The sequence below is a fragment of the Balaenoptera acutorostrata genome, chromosome 11 (genome assembly GCF_949987535.1).
Source record: "Balaenoptera acutorostrata chromosome 11, mBalAcu1.1, whole genome shotgun sequence".
NCBI lineage: Eukaryota > Metazoa > Chordata > Mammalia > Artiodactyla > Balaenopteridae > Balaenoptera > Balaenoptera acutorostrata.
Window position 1 is genome coordinate 3,041,219 of NC_080074.1, and position 17,332 is coordinate 3,058,550.

A 17,332-nucleotide genomic window follows, 5' to 3' on the forward strand; every position below is an offset into this window, starting at 1 on the left:
ATCGCTGTCAGAGAGAACATCACAAGTTCTGTCTGACGGCCAAGAAAAGAGGGTTGGGGATGTACCCTGTCACACCTCCTAACCTCGAGATGGGGAGGAAGTAGCGATTTTAAGGAAAGACTCCTTTACAACAAAGGAGGACTCAGTAATTAAAAGGCACGAACTTACTTATAATGCAAAATCATGAACAAATCTCAGGATAATTATAAAGCGTGAAAGAGGCCAGACAGCACATCCTGCGACGGTCCCACGTGTATAAAATTCTAGGAGAGAGACAGGTCAACGCTGTGGATGGACTGTCCCGAGGGGCTGAGCCATCCTCGTGTCTCAGTGCAGAGCTCTGTGAGGGCAGAGGGCGCTCAGCCAGGGCACAGACGGGACACAGCCCCGGGCACTCGGGGCCACGGAAAGCGGGGCCACCGCCAGGCAAAGAAAAGAGCCCGGGCGGGGCGGGGGGAGCAGCTGTGGGAACAAGTCGGGCCCTCCTGAGTCCTAAAGCACGTCGTCCCTGAGGTCCTCCGGAGGGGACAGAGGACCGTGGCCGAGGGGGTCAGGGACGAAGACCAGGCTCGTGCCTTCCAGGAGCTCACGTTCCAGGGATCCCGACAGCTACCCTAAATGACCGCGAATGCCATTCTGGGGGGGCTGCAGGTATATTTCGAGTGGGCAAAGACAGGACCCCCGACAGTGAAATGTCAACGACAGCCGGCCTCTGTCGCCACCAAGCTGAGATCTGAGAGGCACTGGGCCAGTGGAAGGCGGAGACGCCATTCACACTCCACAACAGAAAAGTGTCCAGAAAGCACAGGCTGCTGAGCGGGTTTATAACTAAATCGTTCACCCCTTTCTGACAGCACCTCCCCGCCATGTAATTTGGCAGTTGTTCGCCTGCAGAAGCGTCGGCAGCTTTTCCCGAAAACAGAGTCAGGAGCCCTTAGCAGCGGCAGCCCAGCTGTGGGAGCCCTCCGGCACGTGCTCGGGACCCGGGGAGCGGGGCCTGGCTGCTGGCGGCCCGGTCTGAAATCATAACGGAGCGGATGAGCGCAGAGAACGCGCCCGACCATCGGGCACCAACTGCCCCAGTCCCGCCCAAGTGAGCATCTGCTTCCAGCGTCCCAAGCCCCCAGAGTCCCACTTAGGGATGAGGGTGTACCATCCCCCGCCCCGTCCCTGGAGGCCAGGCGGCTCGCGGTGCCCCCACCCCCAGGCCTCTGCGCCAGGAGCAGACACTTCCCGGCAGCTGAGCGGTCACAGGACACAGGAGAGCCACACTCGATGCAGGACCCACACTCTGGAGAGTCGTAGAGGGTCCTCTTCAAACACAGTCTTCAAAGTAATAATAAGATGCCTCCTGTTCCTGTAAAGTATAAAAGCCAGAAACGCATGCTGGCTCCGCAGGGCAGGCACCTCTGGACCGGACACCACGTGGGGTGCTGCCAGGGCTCAGGTAGAAACAGCACCTGCATGTCACTCGAACTAGTTCATGATGGAAGAGGAGGCCTCTGATTCTGACATGCTGGGCAGCAAGGGGTAAAAAAAAACCCTTTAGGAAATCTGCAACTCTTTAAAGACTCCAGTCTTTAAAACATTTTATGTGATCGTCCAATCCCTGCAGTGAGCAAGCATCTCTAGGGAACGGACACAGATGTGCTCAAGTTGGGGGTGAAAACACTCATACCTCAATATTCAAGTGGAATGTTGAAAAAAACCCTGAAATCTGCAGCTCAAATGATGTCAATGAAAAGTAGCTGCAAAGCCAAGGTTTCTCAAAGGCTGAGTGGGAGTGGGCACGGGCGTGGCGGGGAGGTCGGGAGAAACCACCCGGGAAAGCCCCTGCTGCCCGCCCCCCCGTTTGTCACTGCTCTCCACCAACGGCTCCTTCTCCAGCAGAGGACGGGCTCCGCGCGTCAAACACGCGGACGCCCAGTACGTGGATTCACGACAAAGCAGGAAGCAGGGGTGATGGGCAGTGGAGGTGCCCCGCAGCCAGGCCTGTCTGCCAGGCCCGCTACACCGGCCGGCGGCTCTGGACAGAGCACTGCCCTGGCTGAGCCCCGATTCCCTCACCTGAAGGTGGCCGTGAGGGCGCCAACTGCACCCGGCTGCTACGAGGAGGCCGAGGGAACCGTGGGACACGGCCACAGCCCTGCCGTGACAGCCGGTTCTTCGTGGTGCAGCGTGGGCAGGGCGGTGGGAAAGGCCAGCCAGTGGCCCAACCTCCTCTGACCCCATACGCCTCCCGCAGGTGGTCAAGCACGGACACACGAGTCCTCAATGTCATTTCCTTTACGCCACTTGGTTTAACAGACACTGACAGCAGCACGTCTGTGTCAGACGCTGTTCTGGACACTGGGACCCAGAGACCCATGCGGCCAAGGCCCAGCCCTCGAGAAACCTGCTCTCCTGGGCCGGCCTCCCTCTGAGCCTCGCCTGCTCTGGATAAAGGAAGCCCACGCAGGCTCTGAAGCGCGGTTGCATGGTGATGTGCAGCCCTGGGAGCAGAAAGGACGGGGGGGCAGGGACAGCCACCGGGGGCATGGGGACAAGGGGACAGGTGGCCAGTGTCCAGAGGAGGGAGGCTCTGAGGACGTGCTCGGCCGAGAAGCCCGCTCCCCAAAGAGAGGCGGTGCCGGCCCCGAGGGCTCCCAGCCCCGCACACACTCCCCAGGCCTGTGCCAAACACACCGCCCGCCTCCCTGTTCACACGGTCACGACGGGCGGGAGCGTGACTTAAAGGACCAGGAAGCCAGCACCGCTGCCGGTCTCCCCACGGCACCGCAGCGCGGGCATCACGGTGCGGCATCAGCAATCGGGAGGCGCCTGTCGCCTGCCCTGCTACAGGCCTTCAATAGGAGACGAGGCGCCTTTGTCCTGTTAGCACACGGACGAGGGGACAGGAACGCCTGGATTCCGAGGGCCTGAGAACGGGGGGAGCAGCGCGGCCGCAATCGCGACGAGTGGGGCCAGCGCCTCTGCCCCGCGAGGTCTCGGCCACACCAGCAAAGAGTCCGTGAGGCCGCACCTGGGAGCAGATGTGCGGGGTATAAACAAGGCAACAGGAGCTGGGCACACGGGGAGGGCAGCCGGAGTGGCCACAGACAGCGGGAGAGGCCCGCAGAGAACGAATCGCGGCCTCTCGAACCTCGGGTTTCTCTTCCAAAAAACGGAGTAAACAGCCGCCACTTGGGGAACGGCTGCACGTCCGCGGTGGGCTCGCCTGCCCTCTGCCCCGCCCCTCCCGACAGCCCGTCCTGCGGGTCCCAGCCCCGGGCCCAGACAAACGCCGGTGGCAGCGACGGGCACACTCAACTGATTCCCTACAGTGTAAAAATGCCCCGCCGAGAAACCATGGACCGAGAAAAAGGTTATCTTAAAACATAGCACAGCAGCTACTAAAGATCAATATATCCGAAACTTTAGAAGTGTAACAGTAACCACAGAAATAAAACCAGAATCGAGGGATTACCATCTATTGCTTAGTCGAGTTAAGAAAAATAACATTAGTTAAAAAGCCTGATGACGACAAGGGTGAAGAAAGCATCACTCTCACGTATCGTTGGTCACGACATCCACGCAATGCCCCTGAAGAGCGATTCGCATCAAGTACCTTGAACACCGTCACGCCCATTCACCCCGTAAGGCCACTCCTGCGAATCTGTCTTAAGGGACTATTAATACAGAAAAAGCTCTAAGCACAAAGAGGTCACATCACAGTCATAATTACACTGCAAGACTGACCCACCACCTTTAAGCAGATGATAATATATCCACAGGGCAGGATATTATCAGGATATTATGCAGCCCTTTAAAGTGATGGCTGTAAGGACTAGGAACTAATACAGGGGGAAAAAAAAGAAAACAACGTCATGATGGGGCAGTGTAACAAACGCAGAAAGCAAAACTGTATATAATACGTGATTATTACGTTTAAAAAAATTGCCGAGAAAAGACGGAGAAGGAACACTAGCGCGCCCCCACAGCGGCTAGTTATGTCAGGGGGAGGGTTTCTTTTCTCTAAGAAGTTTCTGCAACATACTCTCAGGGTGAAATAAAAGAATATAAAATTTTAGAAAATAAGCAGTGAAGGAGGCCAACTGGGAATTTAACCACGGTCTAAGGTTTCTCTACAGCAATGCAACCGGTGCCAGCCAAGGGGGCCTTGATGTTCAGTGAACCCAGGGCAGGCCTGCACTCTGCTCGGCAGGCTTCTCTGCACTCACGGTTAAGTACAAAGAGGTCTGCGGAGCAGCTAGGTTAGCATTTGGAAAGCTCGATGCTCACACAGCGAGAGGAAGCCCATGGCTGGCCCAGGACACCGCCCTCGTGTCACAAAGCCTGGTCTCCCAGGAAGAAGCCAAAGCCCACCAGCAGCACTGAGTGGTCACCCCAGGGCACCACGGCCTTCTCCTCGTGGTCGTTAACAAAAGGTCCCGGAAAATTGGACTGGAAACCTTGAGAATACTCCCCACGCTTGGGATGCACCAGGCCAAGCTCCAGAAGGCTAGCCGCAGGCTAACTTTTACTTTTTGAGTTTCTTCCAGAGGACGTAAAAATCAGGGTAATTACTTGGCAACGCTAGACCCTTAAAGACGAGTCTGTAAACCCAGGGCACAGCGGTCAGGAGAAGCGCCCCTGCGTGGACGGCCGTGACGTCTGCCAGGAGCTCGCAGCGCGTGTCCCCCCGCACACCCACGAGGCGTCCTCACCCCCAAAGCTGCTCCTGAGTAAAGAACAGCGGGTGCCCTGCCGGGGCGCCAGGGTCAGCAAACCAGACGGCCCCGCGCCGCCCCACTCAGGGCATTCACAGGGGGAGGAGACAGGCAAGGACGGCGACTCTCATTCAGTGTCCCCGCGCACGTGGGGGTCCTGCAAGGGCACGGGGTCGGCACACGAGCAAGGTCCGGCGGGGGGAGGTGTCCCAGTGCCTACTGTGACTCTGCCTGTCCCACCCCCCTCAGGCCTGGCAGCCGCCATCACAAGCACCTGAGATGCCATGTCTACGCTGCCCTTTGCCCTCCACCTGGTAAGGAGGCCTGTGTAACCAGGGGCAGGGGTCGAGGCAGAGCAAGCGCACCCACCTCCCGGCCCCGCGCTGGTCCCCGCCTCCCAGCAGGCCCAGCCGGAGAGCCCAGAGGGGCCGGGCCACATCTGGGCTGTGAACGCGGCCCGCGGCCACCGCATCGGGACGCATCCTGTCTCCTCCGGGTCTCCTCCAACAGCCCCCGGTTCTCTTGAGCCTTCTGTCCAGAGGCCAAAGGATGTCAGACAAGGTGCTTCAGGTCACAGTGCAGATAAAACATTCATAAACGCATCATTTTAAAGCTGAGCACAAACGCGACAGAGCTATTATCCTCAGTGTAACCCTGCGCGAGGCCTCCAGCCTCCTCACCTGAAAGGAGTGCACACGAGACCCTGGACACCCAGCCAGCGCTCCAGCAGCCCCGCTTTGGGGGTGGGGATGCGGGGATCGCCCACGGCAGCGTCAGCCGGCGCCATTACTCCGCGGGAGCTGGAACCCGGGAGACGGGGGCACCGTGTCAGGGAGACGCAGAGCCAGCAGGAACACGTTCTGGATGCTAACCCGTTATTTCTGCCCACGCATCCCAGTTCCACACCCAGAGCCCCAAAGACCAGGTCGGATGCCAACGCCAGGCCCGGCCCTTAGACGTGGGCAGCACGTGTGTCCCCAGGGGTCTCTCCCTCCTCATCTGGTCTCTGTGGTTCGGTCACTCACCGGCTGTTCCTGGTCATCCCCTGGGTGCATCTAACTGGTCACTAAGGGACTGGCGGCCTGTCCCAGAGTCCACAGCCTGCCAGGACCGGGGGTCGGTGGTGCACCTACAGGGAAGTGACAAGACGCGCAGACCCCTAGCAAGGACTGAGCGGCACAGGTCTCACTCAGCCTGACCCAGGCCTGCAGAGGGAAGACATCGCCACAGTCCCCAAGCCCTGAATAAGTTCCGATAAACCCATCCTGATGGAGATATGAAGAAAGAAAGTCTTAGCGTCACTAAGGACGTTCTCCATACTTCTTAAATACCACCTCTAAATCCCCAGGCCACTGTTTCAATGCCGCTCTGGAGGAGGGGGTACAGCCCTCTTCCAGCTCCTCCCCGCAAACTTAGCAGGGAGCACGGTCTCACTGAATACGCTCCTTTCTACACCCTTCCCCGGCTGACAGTGATCTATGCCTGCTTCCTGGAGGGGGGCCCACATGAAATGCTCACGACCTCAAACCTTAATGGGCTTACGAAAAAGTATGTCGTAAGGAGACCTGCTTCTCCAGTCTAATTAGATTAACCCAATCCATCAGGCTCACGGCCGCCTGATTCACTGAGAATCGCGCTGCAGAGCCCTGGAAGGTTCAGGAGAGCCGCGCGGCTGGCACGCTGCTCAGCACCCCGTGGGCTCTGCACCGAGCGTGCTCTCCACCACCAGGCACCACAACCCGCACTCCTGAGGGTACCGCGGAGTGTGAAGGCCCAGGGCCACCTTCCAGAGGAGTCGAAGAGCAGGTCCCAACGACCCCTGGAAAGGCAGGACCACGGAACAGAGGATGGGGCCTCGGGAAAGCCTGCACATCGTCTGAACACAGCACAGGTCGCTAAGGTGGAAGTGACCCCAAGACGAGGCTGGACAAGCAACGGGGCAGAGTCTGCAGCTCCGGGCCCTCCTGCACGCCTGGCCCCTCCACCGCACCCACAAGAACACCTCGGCAGGATGCCCGGCCGCCCTGCCAGCTCCTCCCCTGGGCCCCAGGGCTCCATCCGCCACTGCCCAGCAGGAGGACGCGGGGCTGGCGAGAACCATGACCGAGAGCTGAGCGCCCGGCGCCTTCACCAGAGCCCCGAGGCGGCCCTCACAGCAGCAATGGGGACTCTGCACGGGTGGGATGAGAGGGACAGCCGCAGTGACAGGTCATGCTGCAGGTGGGACTGGCGGTGTGGCCGCAGCGCCAGGTAAGCATCACAGGTGGGGCTAGAGGCGTGGCCACGGGAGCAGGCTCTGTTCTCTTTTACGGACAGGAAACCAAGGTTTGCAGAGGTCAAGTCACCATCTGGGAACAGAGCTGGCCCACCTCCGCGGATGAGACCGTGGGCCTGCCGCCCCTCACGGTCCCTCTTCTGTCCCGGCCCCCAGACACCCCGGGAACGACCACACCCAGCACAGACCCTGCAGCGCAAGCCGTGCCCACCTGCCTCTGCCAGCCTTGGAACACGCTCTCCCTCCCGTGCAAGCTGCCCCTGCTTCGCTCCGAGCCGGCTCTGTGCTCTGTCCTCCCCAAGAACTCTCCGTGCACCCTCCGACCCTCAAGGTCCCCTCGGGAAGCCTCCTCAGCACCCCTGGGCAGAGTGCGGTGCCCCCAAGTCCCCAGCGCCTACTCCATTACTTCCATCACAGCGCTTGCTGCCCGGGCTGTAACTACATCACGCGCCCACCTCCGCCCCAGGCTGCGGACCCCTAGGGGGCAGGGATGCTTCCTGGCGTGTCTCAACGGAGTCCCGGAGCCCCACCCCGCCCTGTTCTTTGTGCACCAGGGTTCACATTGTACTTGGTGGGCAGGTAGCTGGGTGGAGGGAGGGAGGGAAAGAAGGGCGGATAGAAGGAAAGACAGATGCCCGTAGGACATCAGAAGATACGCCCCCTTTGGGCTTAGAAAAGTGTTATTAGTAGAACTAACTTGCATTTCCAATGAGAACTTAAATGCAATTCCATGGACTGACAGGCTGAACTCCAAATTCAAGGTTATTTCTGGGAAGGCACACCCCCCCCCCAACCTTTGCAAAAAAATTTCTTTTCATCTGAACGCATTAGTGGGCTCCAACACCGTGCTCACTCTGTGTGGACATCAAGGACAGATTTGAAAACTCAAAGGCCCCAGTTGAGGGCTTCATCTGCCGCGGGCCTCCACAGCCCGCCTCTCCGCCGACAGCTGCCACCTCCTGCCACCTGCCTGCAAGTCTCCGGAGCAAGCGCCAGGCCTCGGCCGGCTGCCCAGGGCCCCTCCCCTCGAGGGCCAACAGGCATCTCCAGCACAGGAAGCCCGACAGGACTCCTCCCTCCCACGCCCTCTCCAGTCTATCCCACCCCATCTTGCCCAACCCAGTAAAGGCGACCTGAACCACCTCCTGCCACCAAGACACGAATGCATTAATTATCTCCTGCTGCTTAACAAACTCCATGAACCGGAGCAGGACAGGCGTCCCTTATCTTGCTGTTTGCGTGGCTCAGACCTGGCTTCGGCTGGGTCTTCTGGCTCAGCGCCTCTCACAGGCTCAGCCCAGGGCCAGCTTGGGGCCGTGGTCCTCTCGTGTCCCCAGGCTCGCTCCCGTGGCTGATGGCAGCCTCGGGTCCTCCCCTCTGGGCAGCTGACAACGTGGCAGCAGCTCCCCTCGGAGCGAGCCAGGGTGGGAGCAGAGAGACGGGGTCACAGTCTCAGAGGTGACATCCCCACACTGGATCCCCTTGTAGGAAGTGAGTCACCACCTGCAGCCCACACTAGGGGGCGGTGCCCGCAGGAGGGCAGGACACGGACACCCGGCAGTGGGCACCACTGCAGGCCCTTCCAGAAGCATCCCCCGACCTAGCCTCGTCTCTCACTCTTCAGCCCGTCCCTCTGACTCCACCTTCAAACTTCAGGGTGTACATAGAGTCCAGAAACACCTGTACTGTACCCTTCACCAGATGTCCCAGCCTGGAGATGCCTGGGCATCGGGCACAGTCACACGCGGTGCCTGGTTATTGCAGATCCAGCTCTGCTCGCGCCTCTCGCCTGGAGCCTGCGGGCCTCTCCACACGCCCCGTCCCGGCCGGGCTCTCAGGACGCCGTTGGCCTGAAATGCTCTTCCCCGAGAGCCCCTCCCAAAGCTCCCGTCACACAGAGCAGCGGCCCTGCAGGGCCACCTCCTGCGGACCACCTCCCTCCCCCCGCCGCCCCGGCTGCACAGCCCTGCGACCTCCCCCCACACGGCCAGGCCCACCTTCTTCCCAGGGTTTGCTTGGGCTCCCTGGCTGGGAGGCGGGCTCTGTGACATCAGGACCCACCTCTTCCGTGGCTGGGTCCCCGGCGCCGAGGACAGGGCCAGGCCCACAGCAGGCGCCCAATAAACGAGCACCGACTGTGACCTCGGGGCCTGGCCAGCCACAGGGGTCCCACACCGCCGGGCTCCTTCCCGGGAGGCCAGGAAGTCTGCCGAAGTGCAGGGGCGGCCTCACCTCTGGCGACGGCTCGCTCACCGCCTCCAAGGATGGGGAGGCTGCACCAATGGGGAGACTTCACCTAAAATGGCGCAAGCGGCCACGTCTGCCGCAGCAGACGCGGCATCTCGGGATCAGAGCCAGCTCAGGGTCTCGGGGCATGCAGGGCTCCGCGGCAGCCAGCGGGGGCCCTGGCGTGTCAGGGGGCAGCTGGCAGCTGGCCTTCAACGGGCCCGGAGGCCCTGCCCTGCCCCCTGCCCCTGACTGGCGCGGCCGGGAGCTGTGAGACACGGGGCCGCAGCTCAGGAAGGGCCCAGCTAGGCCCCCAGGACCCTGGAGGAGCTCGACACACAGCCCTGCCACCGCGTGAGAGCGGAAGGCTGCAGCTCGGTCCCCTGCCCTCACACACAGGGAGCTGTAGGGTGCCAGGTCCTCAGACCGCAGCCCCACTGTCCCCGCACGTGGCAGAGTGCTCGGCCAGGGCCGGGGACGCGCGGACGGCGGGGGCCCAGGTGGAGGGACCCTGCTTGGGCCACACGCCGCTGGAATGACGCAGAGGCCAAGTCACTTGAGCTCCGAGACCCCAGTTCCAATTTCGGTAAAAACTGGCTGATAACAGTGACAGCCCGGCAATAAAACCCAGAATTTGTACAGCTCTACAGTTTACAAAATACCGGCGACAGCGGTGTGGGAAGAAAAGGGCTCTTACCCAGCGCCCACCGTGTGCATGGTGCTTTCTAAGCTCTGCGCGGGAAGCACCCAATTCCCCACGAGTCTGGCTGGCGAGGCCACGTCTGCCCCTGGGCCCCAACAGCGGCGCACCTGTGTAGCCCACATGGCCCCCGGGCCCAAAATCCTGCCTGCCTCGCCCTTTACAGGACCTGTCTGCCGATCCTTGCGTTAGAAACTCCTCCTTCAGTCCCAACAGCAATCCTAGGAGCTGAGCTTCAGGACCCTGGACCTGCCCAAGGCTACGAGGGCAGCACTGGGCTAGGATGGAGAGGCCGTTCTGCCAGAGTCCCAGAGGTCACAGTATCCACGGGGCTTACGTGGAACATCCAAACAAATCCTTACGTTCCATTTGGCCACAGAAGAGCGATTCGGAGCTTTATTGGTAGAAAATGCCCTCCTTCCACTTCCCTCTGACGGCGTGTGTGCCAAGAGCCAGGGCCAAGGGCCGGGAGCACCAGCCCAGGCCGCTCCAAAGCTCGTGTGAGACGGCTCTGCACCAGGAGGGAGAGGCGGTGAGAAAAGGAGCCGCTCTCCAGCCAGGCCCCGATGTGTGGGTGTCCACGTTTCCTCTCCTGTGTCAACAGCCGGCCCCTAAAGACGCACTCGGGGACACGAGCAGTATGTATACATTCTTAATTAGAACTCCAGTGGCCTTTAGACGCCACTAAGAAGGAATTTAATAAATGCTTTAAGCCAGTGAAGCCACCTTGCAACACTCACCTGGCAAAAGGAAGTTTTTCCTTTTCTTCAAACACAATCACTAGGTTGTGGGAAACGTCAGCCTCCGTGGGGACCCTCAGCACGCCCTCACCTACCCAAGCCGCAGTCCTTGGGATGGGGCGGGGGCCACTGCCATTCCTGAAGTCACACGTGTCGTCACCTCTGCGTGGACACGAGGCTGTGACGCCCCCTCCCCTGGCCCGGGGCCCTGGCTCCACCAGGGCTCACGCCCCGAGTATCAGCCAGTGATGGAAAGACCTCAGCCAGAGCCGGAATGGGAAGGAAGGAAGTTACTAGAATGTAGAGAACAGGTATCATTGTTCTGAGAGCCTGGCTCTCACATTTCCATTCCAGAAAGCTGTTGATGTTTTCATTCTGAGACAGGTCCCAGCGGAGCCCACCCTCCTGAATCAGCCTCGGGGCGCCGGGGAAGGAGGGACGGGGCAGAGATGTCCACCACCCAGCGCGCCCACCTCTTCGGTTCTCCCGACAAGCCCGTCAGCTTGGAAATGCCCGGGGTTTCCCACCACGGCCCCCTCCCTGCACAGCCGCACCTCTCGGAGGACAGGGGGCTCCAGCCAAGTCCATTTCCTCACATTCTCCCCAGGGCTGGCTCGAGTCACTGCCCCGCCGGACCTGCACCTGCCCGCTGCTGCCCGATGCCCACGGGTCCTGACCTGCCCGCTGCTGCCCGACGCCCACGGGTCCTGACCTGCCCGCTGCTGCCCGACGTCCACGGGTCCTGACCTGCCCGCTGCTGCCCGATGCCCACGGGTCCTGACCTGCCAGCTGCTGCCCGATGCCCACGGGTCCTGACCTGCCTGCTGCTGCCTGACGCCCATGGGTCCTGACCTGCCCGCTGCTGCCTGACGTCCACGGGTCCTGACCTGCCCACTGCTGCCCGATGCCCACGGGTCCTGACCTGCCAGCTGCTGCCCGATGCCCACGGGTCCTGACCTGCCCGCTGCTGCCCGACGCCCACGGGCCCTGACCCTGCCCGCTGCTGCCCGATGCCCACGGTCCTGACCTGCCAGCTGCTGCCCGATGCCCATGGGTCCTGCACCCACCTGCTGCTCCCCAATGCCCACGGGTCCTGACCCTGCCCACTGCCCGCTGCTCCCCGATGCCCACGGGTCCTGACCTGCCGGCTGCTGCCCGATGCCCACGGTCCTGACCCTGCCCGCTGCTGCCCGATGCCCACGGGTCCTGACCTGCCCGCTGCTGCCCGATGCCCACGGGTCCTGACCCTGCCCGCTGCTGCCCAATGCCCACGGTCCTGACCCTGCCCGCTGCTGCCCGATGCCCACGGGTCCTGACCTGCCCGCTGCTGCCCGATGCCCACGGGTCCTGACCCTGCCCGCTGCTGCCCGATGCCCACGGGTCCTGACCTGCCCGCTGCTGCCCGATGCTCACGGGTCCTGACCTGCCCTCTGCTGCCCGATGCCCACGGGTCCTGACCTGCCCACTGCTGCCCGATGCCCACGGGTCCTGACCCGCTGACTCCACCAGTAGCTGCCAGAGCAGTGCTGCATGCAGCTACTCTGGGTGGGCCTGTTCAATATAAATCTCAGTGAACTAAAATGAAAACTAGAAATTCAGCTACTCGGTCACGCTGGTCATATTTTTCGAGTGTGGAAAACCCACGTGTGCCTAGAGGCGCCCCTCTGGGTGGTCCCGTCATCCTAGAGCCTTCTGCTGCTCTGGGCCTCTCTCCCTGGCTCGCACTCCAGTGTGTCCTCTCCTGCCCGGGGGAAGCCCTCCTCCGGCTGCCCCGCCTATTCCCCTAGACCCTCCCTAAGCCACCTCGGCCACGCCCACGAGGTCCTTCCTTTTAAAGGCCGAATAATGTTCCGTTGTGTGTGTGTGTGTACACATGTATATATAGACATACATACGTGTATACACACACAATTTATCTTTTCATCCATCGATGGACACTTGGGTTGTTCCATATCTCGGCTGCCATGAACATGAGGGTGCAGATACCTGTGTGAGATAATTTCATTACCTTTAGACAAGCTCTGTAAACTTGCAGGATAAAAAAAACATCAATATACAGAACTCGGTTGCATTTCTATACACTAACAATGAACTACTGGAGAGAGAAATTAAGAAAACCATCCCATTCACAACTGCATCAAAAATAAAATGCTTCGGAATAAATTTAACCAAGAAAGTGAAAAATCTGTTCACTGAAAACTAAAAAACACTGATGAATGAAATTGAAGAAGACATAAATAAATGGAAAGACACTCCTCATTTGTGGATTGAAAGAATTAGTACTGTGAAAACGTCCATATTACCCAAAGCGACTCAAGGCATTCCCTACCAAAATTCCACTGGCATTTTTCACAGATACAGAAAAACAAACCGGAAATGTGTATGGAACTGCAAAAGACTCCGAACAGCTGAAGCAACCTTGAGCTGGCCGACAGGCTAATGCCATTTAGGAAAAAAGAAATACAAACCAGGAAACGCACTTCGATCTCCCATCTTTCAGGAAATCAGCAGGTGCCGACCCCTCTGGCTGTCTCCTCCCAGGCAGGTCCCCCGGGGGAGGACAGTCCCACTCACAGTGGGGGAGGGGGGCTGCCGCACCGCCGACGCCGGGAGAAGCTCACGTGGTCCTCGCCCGCGTGGTGGGACTGCAGCCCCGGTGCGCACCCCAGAGAGCGAGCAACCGGGGGGCCAGGGACCCTCCTCAACAGCGCACAGGCACACCCACTCCCATGGTCTGGGAGGAGGTCAAGCGGCTCAGACAGAAGGGCGGCTTTTGTCCCAGGAACTGCCGGGGGAGGGGCTGGCCCGGGGGTCAGGGGGTGGCGGTCCCTGGAGTCAGTTGCCTGTGCCCACCAGGCCCCCAGACATAAAGTGCAGCCAGGGACGCGGGGAGGGAGCGCAGCCCTAGGACCCACCTCTGCGCCCAGGGCGCCGGCCGCTGCCGGGAAACGCCCGAGGAGCAGCCCTGGAGCAGGCCCTGGGCTTCGCAGGGACGCAGAGGCCCACGAGCCCCGAGCCACGGCCACCATCCGGGGCCCACCCACGTTACAATAAAATAGAAGCCACATTTGTGGCTGTTCTTCCACAGGGAAGCAATTCCAGAGAAGGTGCGTGAAACCAAAGACCGCGAGGGAGGCCCGCTGAGGCTGGAACGCAGGCTCGGGGCGCAGAGCGGCTCTGAGTGCAGAGGGGCGAGAGCTGAAGCGCCGCTCGGTGCCCGCAGCAGGCAGGGTGCCCTGGAGTCCAAGCCCCCGCAACGCGCAGCCGAGCGGCTTTCCGGCCTGCTGCCCCAGCCCTCCGCAGCCCGGGACTGGCCCCCCAGGCCGGACCCAGAGGGCCGGGCTCGGCTTCACCGTCCAGGTGGCAGCAGGAGGCGGCAGGTGTGGCCCGGAAACACCTGCATGCTCTCCCGTCAGCCCCGTGGGGCCCTCGCTCGCTAGGGAGGGAGCCCACGCCTCCTGCACACGGAGCGGGGTTGTGGAGGGGAGCCCACGAGAGGGGAAGCGAGGGCCGGGAGGACACGGGCGGGACGGAGCGCATCCCGGCTGCCCCGACGGCCTCAGTCAGCCCTGCGGCCGAGGACCCACAGCACAGCACACGGGCCCAGAGTTTCCTCTCTCATTTGAGGGCCTCAAAATCCACGTGTCGGCTCCAGCTACGGCGGGTGGGACGCACCCTTCCCCCCGGCTCCCCCTGGGAGCTGGACCGGCTGCTCAGCCACGGCGGCCTCCACGGCGGCCCGCACCCAGCACCCTGCTCGTACGGGGCATATCACGCACCCAGGGCTCACCTCCCCGCTCTTCGGGCTACTTCTGCATCATCTGCGCTTTTTAATCGCCTTTTTTCCTCCCTGTAACTAATGCCCCTCATTCATTTTTGTGCCACCATCTAGCCCACGGCCTGGGACAGATTACGGATAGCCTTTTGTTGACACGTGTCCCAAGAGGATTTTAAGCTACCTTGTAAGGGATTAAAGAGTTACTGAAACCTGTAATGGCCCAGCTAATAAGCACCCTAGTTGAAGGGAGAGTAATCACCCGATTGCCATCCTATGATTACTATGTATTTGCATTGCCAAAAGACGCAATACAATTTCATGGTTACTTGGGCCTGTAAAACAGAAATACCCCAATTTTTAAGATATGAAAAGGTTTATGACGAGGGTACCGTCAGTTCAACAATCAGTCCATGGTACAAATGAGTCGATTCATAACAAAATTTAATTTCAAGAAAATTAACTCAATAAAGATGCCACAATTGTGCTTAAAGTTTTAATATCTATTAGGAGTTTTAGTGAAGTGGTGCAGGACCACAGATGCGCGGATCCATTTTCTGCTCCTCAAAATGCGACTGACTTAATATCTAATTTATTCATAATGGGGACAGTATCGCAGGGAACTCTGTGTTTAATGAGGGGGGTCAGGACCTCAGTGTAACCCATCACTAGTGGAGAGCGTTCAAAATTTACGGGATATGAAGTTTTGTTTCCCGCGACGTAACTGAGACCTGATCGATAGCACCAGGCCAATGGCCACTTTAACCAAACAGCCCCCCAAAAAAGGCTTTACATCCCAAGAAATGTGAGTGGCTAGAAATTCTGTAGCTGTCAAGTGTCTACGAAAGCAAAACCAAAGTGGGGGATTTGGGTGCGGCTACTGACCAGTCATAATTTCTGTAGCCAACACCATTAGCACATACAGCTGCAAAAAGGAAAAGCAAAGTCACAACACAGGGCTTCAGAGCCACAAAAACAGCCACAGACCCCGTGCCGGGCACACGGGCACACAGGCAAACAGGCACACGGGCCAACATGAGGAACAAAGCTCTAGGCTACTGTTCTCGATGACCTGGAAGAAATGTGCTCAGAACTCAAGGCTGGCGGGCATGGGGGCCAGCAGGGCAGCAGCTCAAGGTCCCCATCCCACGGACCATCGCGCCATCTAGACCAAGGGCTCCTTTGATGAGGAGGCTGGGGGGCGAGGCCCTTCCAGCCTGCTCGGGGCCCCGGGCCCCCACTGCCATCTTCATGGACGTCAACACACGGGAGCCCAACCCTGCGCCTGGGACTCCTGCTGCCCAACGAAGAAGCCCGTGGCCTGGGGGCCCCTCTCCCAGCCTCCAAAGGCAGCTGCCCAGTCCAAGGCCCGTGAAGGGCTGGCGCCCAGTGCAAGAAAACCCTGCCTCCCGGAGTTAAGAAGGAAAGCCAGCCTCCGAGGGAACGCCACTCCAAGTCCACACAAGGTGCCTGCTCGCCACGAGGGATGAGGAAAGGCCAGCGTGGAACCCCCGGCACGGCCTCAGCCGCAGCAAACATCTCCAAGAAACTGGAGAGGCATTAGAATAAGCAACGTTGACACTCAAGGGAACAAAGGTGGTTTGTTCCAGAAAACGCTGTGGAGAGGAAGAAACTTCACAGCGCAATGAATCCGTTGGGGACTTTTTAAAATCTTTATCATGAGTGACTCAAAACACAGACAAGGTGTGAGTCCTGAGCGTGAGTGTGTCCGGTAGATGCAGCTCAGAGTCTCGCTGGAGTTACACCTGCCAAAGTGCAAACTGCACAGCGGGATGAAATCCAGCTACAGGTAAAACTACAGAAAGTTCTTTTCCCTGTCTTACATCTAGTCAGATGACAAGAACGCCAGAAGTGGACTTTAAAAAGACCGCATTTCAGTGGAGAGGATGCTTTGAAGGCAAAATCGAGCACAGCAAAGGGACCCAGAGCAGAAGGTGGCAGGAGGTGAGGTGCCGAGGACATGGCCCGGCCCCTCGTGGGGGCAGGACCTGGCCCAGCTCCCGCCGCGGGCACCCCGCGGTGGGGGGGGGGGTGCAAGGGCCGCTCACCTGGTACGTGTCCCACAGGCGGATGGTACAGCGCAGGGGCACCTCGCGCATCAGCAGGTTGTTCATCCAGCGGAAGGCGAACTGCAGGTACCTCACCTCGTGCTGGTCCAGGTGCCGGTGGACTTGCCCTGCAGGGACAAACACAGGCCCCGCGGCTGTCAGGAGAGCCCCCGGAGGCCTGCCCCTTCCCTGAGGCCCTGGGCCCACCTCGGAACCCCTCCAACCAGCCGAGCCACCGCCCCCAAGGAGCATGGAAGGAAAAGGAACTTCCACTCCAAGACCTCAGACTCTCTTCCTCAAGGAATACGGGTGGTGACGGCGGTAACGGTAACTAGGACCACGACAGCTCCCGCGGGCGGAGTGTGCGCCCCGTCTGGGATGCCCCGAGCCCCACCCCAGGAACACGGGCAGGCCCAGTCCTGCCCTACAGATGGCGGCACTGGTCCGAGAGGCCGGCAGACGCTCGGGGGCACATGGCGGGGCTCAGCTGACCTTCACCCGTCTGGCCCACAGGCAGGTCCGCCAGATACGGGCTGCAGTCCTGAGAGAGGGGACGGCTTCGACCTCGTGCCAGCCTGGGTCCCACGGGCTCCCGGGCCTGGCCAGTGAGGGGGCAGGCGGGCCCATCCCTGGATCCCAGGTTTGGGGCTTCTGTGAAGACAGCAGGGCCCCTGGGGAGAACCAGGCCGAAAGCGCCATCTCCCACCAGCCACCGAGTCTCTCCCCGTCACGGCACTCCACGGCTCGAGCCCCCAGCGTTCCCCGCCCAGGCCTCTCTGCTGGGCTCTCAACAACCCGCAGGAAAGGCTTCAGAGCTCACTGGAGCTCCGAGGTCCTG

At 60.3% G+C, this 17,332-nt stretch overlaps 1 protein-coding gene across 4 annotated transcripts in view; it reads right to left on the reverse strand.

Annotated features, from left to right (window-relative positions):
• TBC1D22A (TBC1 domain family member 22A) overlaps positions 1-17,332 on the reverse strand; it is a 316,566-nt gene that overhangs the window by 64,581 nt on the left and 234,653 nt on the right. For all 4 annotated transcript variants that reach the window (XM_057557200.1, XM_057557199.1, XM_057557201.1 and 1 more), the window contains one exon: positions 16,495-16,622. In XM_057557200.1, the coding sequence (XP_057413183.1) occupies positions 16,495-16,622 (128 nt within the window). The remainder of the gene's footprint in view (positions 1-16,494; positions 16,623-17,332) is intronic.